The sequence below is a fragment of the Strigops habroptila genome, chromosome 10, assembly GCF_004027225.2.
Source record: "Strigops habroptila isolate Jane chromosome 10, bStrHab1.2.pri, whole genome shotgun sequence".
NCBI classification, from domain to species: domain Eukaryota; kingdom Metazoa; phylum Chordata; class Aves; order Psittaciformes; family Psittacidae; genus Strigops; species Strigops habroptila.
In genome coordinates, this window is record NC_046359.1 from 17,830,727 (window position 1) to 17,844,752 (window position 14,026).

Genomic DNA, 14,026 nt, shown 5'->3' on the forward strand with positions numbered 1-14,026 from the left:
GCGTCTAAATCAATTATTAATTATATAGGATGAAATAGAGGAATGCTTTACTGTATCATTTTCCTTAGTAGCATTTGAATACTGCTATTTTTCTTGTTTGTTTTATCTTGTTTCATGCCAGATGTTCTCATTGGGGGAAACAATGGTGGTGTGTTTTAATATTGATGAGTTGATTCTCCTGGGAATAATAGTATATCTACCTTCTCAGAATACAAATTGTGGGAGCTTTTTTATAGTGTAATTACCATAATGCATTGCATTTAAGTGTAACTCTTTAAACCTGTGGAAAGAACTTCTTGTTTATTATCTTTCTTTCTTCTACCTTCTTTCAGAGTGACTCTCTTTTTAAAATTATGTATTGTGTTTTGGTGGCCTTTAAAAACTAAACATGTAAATCACGAGAGGTACTGTATAATCTGTCAAAGTAGCATATGCTTAAGCACCTTATAAACTAGTAAATAATCATAATAATTCTCTTTCCAAGGTTATTAGTTTATTAATTTAAACAATTGCAGAACAATTGAAGAGTAATTAAAGTACCTTGCTTTAACTTTTTTCTTTTGTCCAGGAACTTGAACATTGAAGTCCTGAAATTATAAATGATTTGGTGACGAGCTGAGTTTGCAATGCAGGCAATAAAAACCGTGGAACAAGAAGTGATTTTTATAAAGGAAATACTTTTCACAGAATCCTTCCTAAAGAAACAAGAGTGCCGCAGAAGTCCGGAGAGCAGGCAGCTCTGTGAACAGCAGCCATTGGAAGGAGCTGTCTGCAGCTCTCAGTGCTGTACTGAGCATGTCCCAGCGGAGCCCAGTGCTAGCAGCACATTATGCAAAAAGGCAGCTCTAGCAGATGGGAGAGAGGCACAGCAAGCATTTGCTTCACTTGCATCACCACCGCTTGAAAACAAACCTGGATTGCCAGAGGGGGTCTCGCCGGCAGGCCAGTGGAATGAAATCCGAGAGCATGGCTTGATTGCCGAAGGTGTTGCACTGCAAAAAATCATGGGGAATCAAGATGGGAAGCTAAAGAAAAACACAGGTGATGTGCATGAAGGAGGAGAGGATGCCTCTGGGCCCAAGGATACGGATGGCACAAAGAAGGTATCGGGAAGCAGAAGGGGACTGGGGAAGCATGCAAAAGGAAGTGAATCTGGTAAGAAGAAGGGTAAATCGGACTCGAGGGCCTCAGTGTTTTCAAATCTGAGGATCAGAAAAAATCTGTCCAAGGCTAAAGATGGGAATAGTAGTTCACGGGAGGATGTTTTGGAAAGCCAGGCCTTGCAGGCTGGAGAGCTGGACAGTACTCATTCAATTGTTACCAAAACTCCAGATATAAGCATCTCTGCAGATGAAGGGGGTCTCTCGGACACAGATGTTGAACATTTTGAAATCAGAAATGAAACTATTCCAGCTGCTGCAGAGACACAGGATGGACAAAGGACCAGCTCTGGCTCTGATACGGATATATACAGTTTCCATTCAGCCACAGAACAAGACGATTTGCTTTCTGATATCCAGCAAGCTATTAGACTGCAGCAGCAGCAGCAGGGGGCAATTAACATTGGAACTGAGGACCTTGTCGCCAAAACAATGGGCCGACACATGGCTAATTCGCAAGCAGCCCCCTTAGATTTTGAACGATTTCTTTCAGTAACTACCACTGACAAAGAGAGGAGCCCAGACACTGAGGGTGCTTTTCCAGCAGTATCTGAAATTGTGGAAAACATTCCCGTCTCCTGTGCAACTGAACGTGAACTGAAAGAAGCAGTAAATAGCACAGGCTCGCCTGGTAACGGCTTATTTGAAACACAAGAACGTAAGCTATTGATTGAGAAACAGGAACAGCTTATTGCTGGAGTGGATGCTGTAGCTAATGAACTAAAAGATGATTTAAATAGAACTGCAGTAGAAAACAGGTCTCAGACACACAGCTCCACACAACCTTTTCCAACCTCTGCAGCAGATGCTGAGACTAAAATTGCTGAAGTGCAGGCTGTTGATTTGCAGGGCTCAGTAACAGAGGATGGTATTTCAGATGCAGGCCATGATCGTGCTGCTGAGACTCAGGAAGGGAGACACACTCTGTCAGCCAGTCAAGAGGACCTGCATAATGGTTTATCCACAGAATTAAAAGATGACATTTTGTCCTCTGAGGGGACAGCAGACAGTCCAGTGCTTGGTTCGCGATGCTTTAAACCCTATCTAATTAATCCTTGTTACATCAAAACCACAACTAGACAACTGAGTTCTCCCAACCATTCACCTTCTCCCTCCCCATCCCAGAGCCCACTTTCTACGAGGAGGCAGGAGTCCTTCCACAAAACAGAGAAAGTCTCAATCAAGAAGCAGAGGTCTGCTAGTTTGGCCGGTTTATTTAGTCATTCCGCAGACTGGACAGAAGATGTGTCTAATCACAAATGTGAGATAACTCAGAAGGTGGGGTCTGCAGGCTACTTGGAGCACAAGGGGTTTAGAGAGAAATTTCAAACTGAAAGAGTGCCTTTGACTCATTCAAGAAAGTCCTCAGGGGTGCAGGCTTCTCCAGAGACATTTCCCAATGTCTTTTCAGGTAAGTGACATGTATTAAGTTGGTGTTAGTTTTTTGGTTTTGTTTTGGGTGTTTTTTTGTTTCCCAGAGTGTCTTTGAAAATATATTTAAGATACTTGAATTCAATCCTTTGCATGTACAATTGTCTTTACTTGTGATGACAGTTTTAATATTGAAGGCCTGACCTTACAGAGTCACATTTCATTAATGAGCATAACCTCTCCATTCAGTGTCAGCCTGGCAGTGCTGCCAGTAAAGGAAGTGTATAACTCTTTTGAAGTTTTTCTTTCTCCTTTTCTCCTTTGTCTAAATCCTGTAGGAAAAGGCTGGATGCCTTAAATTATTCTTATTCAAAAAACGTTAAGAGCTGCACTGTTGTAGGCAGACCAGCTCTCTGCATAAAGAGATCATTCAGATGTGAAGCTTTCTGTAACTGTGATCCTGTTTGGGGTTTTCTTGTGCTAGGCACTGTTTCTGATGTTCTGTAAATATTTGAGAGCTGTACCTGGTGTTAGACTGATGCAGCAATGAGGATTTGCTTAGTGCAGAAAGGAAAAAGCCATGCAAGCACAGATGGACAGCAGTACAGAAAGGAACCAATTTCCCCTTCAGAAGGGGGAAAGAGGAGAAGAAAAAATGTTAATGACTTAAAAAGGCAGTATAAAATGGAGAAGGGAAAGTGGGGGTAATGTAGTTTGGTAGCTGTGGCAGGCTGCTGCTCAGGCTACATAGGGTGACTCATTCATGAAAGCATTTTCACCTTGCCTGTTAGGCGGCTTGCGTCCTCTTATAAAAGTATAGGAACATAGAGTTTACAAATGAGATAGTGTGAATAGATGGCTATATTTTCCTGCATTTTGAGTTGTTTTTTTTTTTCCTTTTCTCTCCCCTATCTGAAGTTTCTATTTAAACCTAATATATTCATAAATAGAGAAGGCCTCTGTCACATAGGAGGTATGTATACAGAGGAAACTCAGCAACCTATTCCATTTATTTTTCACTTAAGAAAACTGTAGTACTAAGAGAATATGGAAAACATGCCCTACGAGCATCTGTTACAAGATTAAAACAGCTGAACCTATAATCAGGTTTGTTTTGAATGGAAGTCTGTTCTAGATTCCTGAGCACAGTAACCACAGAGGTACCTGAGCTTTTTGCAAAAAATGCAGTCAGAATATTTGTGCTTTTATGCAAACTAAACAAAATAGTATGGTTTATGAAGGGAACAATGATGTGATTTAATAATCACATGTAAGAAAAAAGTTAGGCAATCAACAACTGTTTTGCATAAAAAGACTATCTTGTTTTATCTTGTAGCTATTAAAAAATATATAACTTGTAATCATTTGCATTCATAGTTGCTTTCTTTGTGCACATTCTACTCTGCTTGACATCACAGTAATATTGGTGAATTAAACTGCCAGGAAACAGAAATTAATATCAGTGGCTTTTTTGTGTAGCAGCCAACTCCAGGAGCTTGAAATACTCAGGTAAAGAATTAACATTATTTTCCAGATTCAAATCACAAGAATACTTTAATTCTTCAGTAGCCTTGAACAGAAATCCGTAATTTCAGTCTTGCAAATTAAAATTTTTTAACACAAAAAATGCCATCCCCCCTGTGAAGGAGGCTAGCCCCTCTGGAGGAGACCAGCCCCCATGAAGTGAGCTGAATCTTTTTTTGTGTGTGTTTTAAATCCCTTCCACCTGTTTTCTAAGATTTCATTTCAGACATCCCTACCTAAAGTTTTACAATTTGAGGTGATCACTACTTTCAGATTTATAGCATATAAAAAGCACCTTTTTTTTTTTTTTTTTCTTTTGGTATAGACATTTGACAACTTATAAACAACTCGGGGAGCAAAGCTTTAAATTGCATCATCAGTAATTTCTTCTTATGATGGTGCTGTGATGGAAATAAATTTTATGTGGCAAACTTCAAGAACATGGAATTACATTTTAGAGACCTCTTTCCCAGGAAAAAGGCTTGTTTGCATTTCCTCTCAAGATTTTGTTTTACTTATAATAATTTTTGTTTTATCATGTTTTCCCACTAACATTTTAGACTTATTGTGAAGGGACCAATGTCCAATGCAACAGTGGTTCTGTCTCTTATGGAAATTATGGTGACCCTCATTTGCATATACATACCAGCTGTCTTCACAGGCAGAGGACAATTATACCTTTCAGTTCATGCAGAAAAGCTTGAAATGAGGGAACTGGAAGTGACATGATAACACTTCATTCTCTTTGATCATTCCTCTTTTTAAGAATATACTTACAAGCTGAAAATTATCAAATATATAAAAATAACTAGTGTACATAAAAAAAGGGAAATTCAACTTAACATTAGTATTCCCACAGACTGGCTGTCATTGCTGGAAGAGCAGAAAAGCCTATTTATTTAAATCAGTCTGCACAGCAGCAATTACAGAAATAATTTCCTCATAATTTGAATTTTGCTTTTGACAAATGTTGTATTTTAATTGTATGCACAAGATGCATCAATTTGGGGATTTACCATCAGGCTTTTAGAGATAAAATTCTTTATAGTGGTTCATTCCTATCTTAAAATCAGCTTCTTGCCTACAGCATTAAATCCCATCTTGCTGTGCAGTGACTGCTGTGATGTTCTTAATTTCTCACTAGAATCAAGTAAAATATTCCACAACAATTTAGTCATCAATTTTAATGACAGCAGGTTCTATGCAGATGACTGGCCTACTTTTGCACTAGGTTGTGGTCTGGCTGTGTGCCATTTGGTTTTCACAATGATCCATATGAACTTTTCTAAGGCTGCTTTAATGTTAAAATGTAGATGGAAGCCAATAGCTCGAATGGTAGAGACTTTGCATATTGAAATTTTGCTTTATATAAAAAATAAGTATGGTATTTCAAATTTGATACATGGGCTAAGAATGTGATGTGGACAAATTTATGAGCATTTTGTAATCCAGGCATCAGATCTATTTCTTTAATGATGAGGACAGCTGTATTTGAAATTGCAGTGACAGTAATTACAAGTTCTAGATTACCCGATGCACAGTGGAGCCATGGCTTTTATGTTGTGGTCCCAGGAGGGCGAGAGCTGAACCTGAATGAATAGGGTTGTCTCTCTAGCTTTGATATGTGGCAGTGAACAATTTCCACTAACACTAAGAGAGTATCTTGGTGGAAAAACGAAATTGATGTTTCCAAATATTAACTTCACTGCAACATAAGAGCTAATAGAACAATTTAATAAAAAGGAGTTTATCCTCTCATTAATTTGAAGTGCGGGGATTGCAGAGGAGCTAGTAAGGGTGTCTGTTACATAAACTGAATGTAAGAGTCTCAGCTGCCCCAGATGGTAATTAAACTCTACCAGACAAACCCAGGCCCTTTCTAATCTCTGTTGGCTAGCTGTAACACTGTTGCTGCATGAATCTCTTTCAAACAGATCATTTATCTTTTAATTTATCTTCACAGATGTATATTTGTCCTGCTGTAGCAGTAAACAGGAGACAGACAAAAAGTCCTGGTTACCATAAAACAAGACCTGAAAGTAGTCCTGTGCTTGTGTGCTCACAGCTGCATTTTGATTTCCACAGAGTGCCAGCCTGTTTCTTACAAAGGCCACTTTATCTCACCTCTGCACTGTGTGAATGTCATCTGCACTCACTTGCAGTTCAAGTACAGTGTGTGCAGGCATAAACAAATGTCTCAGTATAGAGAAGTATGTGAAAACTTGAAAAAAACCAGGATGAAAATTTGCTTATAAGGCAAAATAGATATTTTTAAAGGGGTTTTTTTGGTTTTTGTTTTTGGCTTTTTTTTCATTGTGGTTCATGTGATAATGCCACAATATGGATTTGAAACTATTGGCTTCCTGAGGAGGCTATTTATCACACAACTGTTATTTAAGACTACTTATGCTGTATTGTTTCACTGATGATGTTTGTTAGCAGTAGTTGTAGAATCATAGAATGGTTTGGGTTGGAAGAGACCTTAAAGATCATCTAGTCTCAACCCCCTGCCATAGGCAGGGACAACTTCCACTAGACCAGGTTTCTCAAAGCCCGATCCAACCTGGCCTAGAACACTTCTAGGGATGCGGCAGCCACAGCTTCTCTGGGCAACTTGTTCTAGTGTCTCACCATCCTCACAGTAAAGAATTTTTTCCTAATGTCTAATCTAAATCTCCCCTCTTTCAGCTTAAAGCCATTCCCCCTTGACCTGTCACTCCATGCCTTTGTAAAAATTCTCTCCAGCTCTCTTGTAGGCCCCCTTTAGGTACTGGAAGGCTGCTCTAAGGCCTCCCTGAATACAGATAGGGTTTTTTTTATCAGATGGCAGTACAGTCTCCTCTACTGGAGCTGCCCAACAGCAACTCTTCATGTGATAGAGAATCACGCATTATATTGAGTGTTGCTAGTAAGCATCTGAAGGGAAAGATCCTCCTCTTTTTGCTCTGTAAACCTAAATGGGGGAGAGGAGAGGGAGTAGGGCTGCAATACTGCACTCCAACTACCTTAAAATGTGTTTGTAAATGGGCTGCAATATGTTCTTGAAAGACTGCTGAATGCTGGTAAGTTACTTTAAAGTACTGCAATATGGGAATTGGAGCAATAGGAGTAATGTCACTGGAATGCAGTGCTGCCACAGGCTTGTTTTGATGGGGTCTCATGATTAATGCTTTGATCTTTATCTAGAACTTCACTGGGAGTAGCAGGTTTTGGTCATGGGTTTGAGTGGCTGCGTGTCTCAAACAACCTCTTTCTCAGCAGCAACCCCATTCTGAGGTCTGACTGGCAGTCTGACTCATGTCTGGTTGTCTGCTAGACTCTTTTGGGGTGGAAAAGGGGCAGTTTATAGCTGGAGGTCCATGCGTCTCTGCTAGGATCTGAGGCACAGTCCCAGTATAATATCCACACATGGGATCTGGATAGAACTGGATATCAAAGGACATTGTGTGTTTCAGTGATTTCATTTCTGTGAAAGAGCGGTGGATTATTCCAGAGGGAATAGTTATGAGAAGCTGAAGTTTAAAAATATTTCTTGGATCTAATTGTGCTTTATTATTTTAAAAAATATTTATAAATTACTTAATGGTTTGGGGGCTGTTTTGTCCAGTGGTTTGGTTTTGGTTTTTTTCTAAACTGTGGGTAGACTACTTTGCAGAAAAGAAAATTTATTTCTTGAAGCAGGCCTTATTTTTTCTTCATGCTGTGGTGTCAAAATTAAAATAAACTTGGAATTGGAAAGCTTCTCTAGGAATATTTTCTTCTTCCTGTATATGAGGGATCAAGTTCTAATGTGAATCGTCGTGATAGAAAATGCAAAGATAGATACTAATTGCCCAAGATGTTTTGTTTGTGCTGTAGTTTAACCAAGCTCACTCAGAATATGGCCAAGTGTATTCCTTATAAACTGCTCCTGCCAAAATTTGAACTTGCATAAGGAATAGCAGTGATGAAGCATATATGTGTAGGTGTTTCTGTGACTGTGGCTTTGTTTATTTTTAGGTACATTTCAAAGCAGCATTCTGTAGCAGTTAAGTAGAATACAACAGTTTCTGGAAACTTAGAGGCATATGTTTTATGTTTTGGGGAGATGAGGTGCGTTGATACAAGGGTAACAGGGCAGATGCACTGAGAAGCAGCGAAAGGAAGGTGGTGGTAGGATGTTAGGACTTTACATTGTGTCACCTCCTTCTTGCCTCTTCATGTGGCAATACAACACTAGTTGCATTTCATTAAGTGCTTTGGAAAAGACATCAAAGTGGGTTCAGGAGCTGTGTTGCACTATTATTTTCTCTAAGCAGCAGCAACTTTCTGCATTCTTACACTGCAGTTCATGTAGACGAACTTAGGGACATCGAGATGATCTGTGTTACATTGAGTATCAAATGACTATTTCTCATTTTATTTCTCATTTCTCATTATATTTTTGCTGTCCAGAATAAGTTTCTTTCATGTTGATGGAAATAGCTAGGCTTTCGGACCATGAATAGGGAGTGGGTTATGTTTTCTGATGCAAAAACTTGCTTTATTCTCAGATAAATACAGACCATGACTTCTTTCATCTGCAGATTCAGAGATGATAGAACCATTGTCAGCTGTTCTGCAAAAGTAAGAAGCAGTGGTTATGAGATAGTGTATGTGTAAACAGTATCACAGTTGTAAAAGTAATTCCTAAAATACATAAAATTAAACATCTGCTAACATCCATTGAAGAAAGGGTGTTTTTCATTAAAAAAAGGATGTGTGTGTGGGAACAACAAAAAAACCCAACCAAAGCAAAATAGAGGGTGTGTATCTAAATACTCTTTTGTCATGCAAAGAGAGAAGACAATACAGTAGGCTGAGAAATAGAGGGAAATATTTGATTAAATCAATGAAGGAACATGGAGGTCAAATTACGGCAAGAGATATGTGCTTAGGTTTTATTCAGGTGAAGTCTAAAAGAACATATCTGCACAAATATTTAGGTATGCATGTATATCTGTTTCTTTTTCATGAAATGCAGTTCTAATTTTCTGCCTTTCCCCTTTCTTTATCATGCTGCTTTTTGTTTGTGGATACAAAGATGAAAAGCTTTTGTACATTATGATAAAGATTAAAAAATCAGCGGTTATTAAAGTTGGAGGAGTTTCAGACCTTGGGTGCACAGGTCCTGGAGAGGAAAGAAATCTAAGGCATGCTGCAGCTCTAATGAGTAGGTTGAAAGAAATTTGTTATTTGTCTCCCACTTTAGAGGCTTCCTAGTTCAGTTCAGTTTTGGTTTATGATCTGTGGCTGCTTGAGCAAATACTTGGATTTACTTCTAAAGTAGAGATGCGCTAGACTGCATTAAATGTCAAGTGAAATGTAGAACTGCTGGGAATAAAGAAGTTTTACAAAATTGAGTTATAAAGAAGTGTGTATCAGTTTGGACTGATGAAAGATGCTGTTACTGATAACTGCCCAAAAAGACATTAGAGGAGCTTCTTACTTTAAAAAGCTAGACAGAAAGAATTGTGGCTTTCCAGCAGTCTGTGAGAACCTGGCACAGAATACTGCCTTCACATTGCAAATCACCAAAGAAACTAAAAGGGTAAAGATGAGCAGAATTTAATACTTGCTGAGAGGAACCTAAGTACCTCGAAAACACATTATGGAAGTTGCCAAAGATGCATATGGTGCCTAAAAGATTCAGTAGACAGACACATACAGATTCTCTTTTATCATAAACCACTATGATTGGAAAAGCTTTAGGAATATACCTCTATAATCTGCAATAATACTGCACTAGAACCTGAAGAGCATGCTAGAAAAGTTATCTCCTCAGAAGGCATCAACTACCATTAAATACTTCCTTTCTCTTCCTGAAGAGAAATCGAGGTGAAGGGAGACATGCCGTATAGTGTTGTGGGAGGGTAAATCTTATTTATATTTTTAGAAAGGTATTTTGTATCATGTACCACTGCTGTATCATATTTAGCAAATTGTTTGAGATTTTAAAACTTCAACTTGTGGAAGATATTTAGTGACATATATGTGACATATAGTGAAAGGTAAGAATATATCATATATAGTCACAAATATAGTGAAAGGTAGGGGTAGAAGCATAGTTTTATACTTTGTCTCAGCTTATTCTGTTATACATATGTCATATATCAGAAAATTCAGTGTGGGGGAAAGGTGTAAAATCTTAGTCACTGTGAAAGCAAAATTTCAAGGAGCTTAATGTGCAAGTTAGGAAGACAGAGCACGTCAGAGACTTGTTAATCTGCAAGAATTCTGAAAGAACTGTCACAGGCTATCACAAATATTTTAATATATTTGGAAGCTCTGGGGATAGCAAAGTTATAATATCTGCATTACAGAAAAAGTATTGTTATTGCAAATGACCAAGGCAATTTTTGTCTTGATTTTGACTGCAGCAACAAGCAAGGCCTTGGAACAAATCCTAAAGGAGGAAATTATAAGATATAATTAGCTATTGGGTATATGATAAAAGGATGAAGAAAAATAGAACAAAATGCAGCATGGTTTTAGCAAAGATCAATAAAACTACATTGATAACTTTTTATGTACAGCTGCCTTCTAGACAATGCAAGAGTGATAGGAAGGAATTCATCTGGGTTTCCGTACAAAATGGAAACGTTGCAAATCATCCAAATAAAAAAATACTGGTGGTTTCGATAAGGGACTCAGTCATGTTACTTCACTGCCACCAGAGAGGAACAGCTTCATTCTAGCCTACTTCTACTCTATCTGTTGTGATACATAGGCTTGGTCAGGCTGTGGAAGTTCATTGCATAATTATTGCAAGAGTAGAGCTGAGCCTCAACCTTCATCCTGACCATAGTGTTTGCAGGACAACATTTTCATTACCAAGTGAAATTTTTGGTAAACTTTCATCTTTCAGTATTATAACACAAATGTCAAAATTAGGAACTGGGCTGGCATTGGGAGTTCGTTCATCAGGATGAAGGTCTGCATTAGATTTCAACTTGACTGCTTTGGCTCCTTCCAACATGATTTGTGCAAATAAGGCATATGGTTAAGTAATCTTTTGACAGACCATCGGGTATATGCTGCAGTTGGCGATGTTGCCATGTCTCATAGCTAGCACAAGTGGAGCGAGCTGTTTTAAAATACAGCTACTTGTTTTGATCAAGGAATACTACTCATAAAGTGAGACGAGATTTTTTTGAAAACTGTTTGTAACATTCTTTTTGGAGTGGCTTTTTACTTCATTAAATCTGGGATCTTTTCTTGTCGTATTTATTTTTGGAGAATCCCATTTTCAAATTTTGCTAGACCTTCACTTTTTCCATCAGGGCATTCCTGGAAGAATTTCAGGAGTGTTTGTATGAGGTGCTACTTTTGCCCAGTGTACATTGTGGTGGCCCTGGCAGCAATCAGCAGGATTCTCGTGCCAGGGTCAGCTTGTACCCTTGCTTCCAAAAAGGAGCATACAAACATGTGTTCCCTGGCTTTTTTGGGATATCTCAAACACTTGGAGCTGTTAGCATTATGTGATCCTGTAACTGTGTAATGGGTTGCCTGTTTAGCTGAGTGAGTCGAAATCTCAATGATGCAGTTATTCAGGCTGTCTGGCACAATCTAGAATCTGTTGAAATGATTAGTGATTATTGTGAGGCTAAAATGGGGGGGAGGAAGGAGGCAGAAATACTTGATTGAGTTACACAGGGTTTGGTATATTGTGATTCTAACTTAGAGCTACTCAAGAGTGTTTGTGGAAATTTCTTATCAATCAAGAAGGGTGCTAAGAGATCGGACAGCATAAAATGAAAAAGAATGAGATGCCAAAAGATCCAGACAGCTTGGCAAAAGTAACACATGGTGTTTACTGTGATAATCAGGTACAGAACTGACAGATAAGAAATTAATCATTGGTAGTTTTATTCTATTTGTTTGAAGAGTCTGTGTATGTAAGAAATCAATCAATACATTGTCCACTGGATCTTAGTAAAGTTGAAAATGATCATTCAAGAATACAATTACATGTGTTTTTTCAAAAAGTATGAATAGAAACCATACTGGAACTTGTGAATTTTCATTCGGCAGTGAACAGCCTACATGTTCTACAGAGGTGGTTTGGATAAACAGTGTTACTTATAGGGATAGAATGAAGACCTGTAATGTCATACAGGAGGCAAGAAGCTCAAAGTGCTTGATCTTCATGGGAATGGGAGGAAGCGACCATGAAATGAAAGTGGAGAATATGGAATTTAAATGGTGAGCCAGAAGACCCAGCCTGAGCCATGGCAGCAAAAGTGTCACAGAATATCCACAGAAGGCCAGAGCACCCAAAATTTCCAAACTTATTTCATGTTCGCATTCTTGTAGGTAATTAATTGTATAATCCTTTGTAAGAAAAGAAAAAAAGAAAAATCTTTTTATCCCTCTCTGGGATTTAAGAAGTCATTCTAAGCTCCTAAAAAATAACTTATGAGTTTATAGTCATCTTATAACTTGCCAAGACTTTTGGCAAGATCTTGAGAATACTGATTTCATCAAAGGCTGAAACTTAGCTGCAGATCTTCTCTAATTCAGAACTTAGTATGCCTCCCATCCAACACCAAACTAATACTTAGGGGAAAGGTAAGAATAGGGTTCAGGAACTTCATGATCTGTGATTTCTAGGAAGAAGGGTTGTTTAAAATATAAGAAATGGGAACTTTATCTGCTAGGGAAATAATTGATCTGAGAGATCTATTTTTATTTTTACTATTTTTACTATTTTTCATAGCATGTAAAGGAAACCAAGAGAAATTGCTTTACCATTGCATTTAACCTGTAACAGAAATCAGCAAATTATTTACCAATTATGAAAACATTAATCATATAGTGATCCCAGGTTATTTGCAACCATCTTCATAATGAAGGTGTTACCTCATGTAAGTTACAAATATGAGGTGATTCATGATGTCTGAGGAAAAAAGCTGTTGTTGCTGCATTTTATTTATAAACCAAAGATGAAAAGTTGTAGCTCAAAATCTTGTGGTTGAAGTTGACTGGAATTTAGCCTATGCATTACATACAGCTATGATTTTTGTTTTGCTGTTTAACGAATAGATGCAGGGATTGACATTGTACTGTCAATTTCACTCATATAAGACACAGAATCATTTTAATTTGAATTAGTTCCAAGCATGAGTAGTGCAGATGGATAGGATGCTGGCAAACTATTTCTGCTTCCAGACAGAGGTAGTTAAAAGCCTATGGAGTCCTGTGGTAAAGAGGTATTTCATTATACCGAAGCAAAAATTTAATCTGTCTTGCCCTGAATCAAAATCATAAACATAATTTCTGCTGCCTCATGAACATCTGTTTGACATCAAGCACAGACACAGGTAAGGCCAGAGGGCAATGAGGCAGGGGCTGATTCAGCTGCAGAGGACTTTGGGTCTGGAATGCTTCCACTAGTGACAACTGGCTTTTAGCTGAAAGTAGGTGGAAAAAAACATCAGATGCCCTTAACATGGGAGGAACTACTTCTTGGCAAGTGGTGGCTTTCAGACGTTGTTTTCTTCTGTAAAAAAGCTTCAGCCCTGTCTGGAACTACAGTGCCGTAATATTGTAAGGTTCATCATGGCTGGGTGTTGTCTCAAGTAAATGAGTGACATTCTCAAGTACTGACATGCTTTCTTTTGGTAGGGTTTACCTCCTCACTTCCCTTTAAGTAAAATATGTATTATACTTTTCGTAACTTTGGGTTTTATGCTTGATGAGGGATGGGTGGTTCTGACACTTGTAATGAACATTCAATTTGATGGTAAGTCCTAGCTGATTAGGTACAAAACTTCAGTGGCTTAACAGTCCATTCTTAATATGTCGCCCAGAAAGTGCTTTAAACATATAACCCATTTACTATTGATATAGAGATTTTTTTCACAGCTGTTCGCGATGAAGCTCTTTCTGTATGCATTGAAAATTGAACTTTTTTTCAGCTTGCATTTGGTAAAGTGTGTTAACTGAACTGG

At 38.2% G+C, this 14,026-nt stretch overlaps 1 protein-coding gene across 7 annotated transcripts in view; it reads left to right on the forward strand.

The window, feature by feature from the left end:
• Positions 1-574: 574 nt before the first annotated feature.
• Positions 575-14,026, forward strand: part of FMN2 (formin 2) — a 155,518-nt gene continuing 142,066 nt past the window's right edge. For all 7 annotated transcript variants that reach the window (XM_030499644.1, XM_030499649.1, XM_030499648.1 and 4 more), the window contains exon 1: positions 575-2,571. In XM_030499644.1, coding sequence (XP_030355504.1) covers positions 627-2,571 — 1,945 coding nt within the window. In that variant the 5' untranslated portion in view covers positions 575-626. The remainder of the gene's footprint in view (positions 2,572-14,026) is intronic.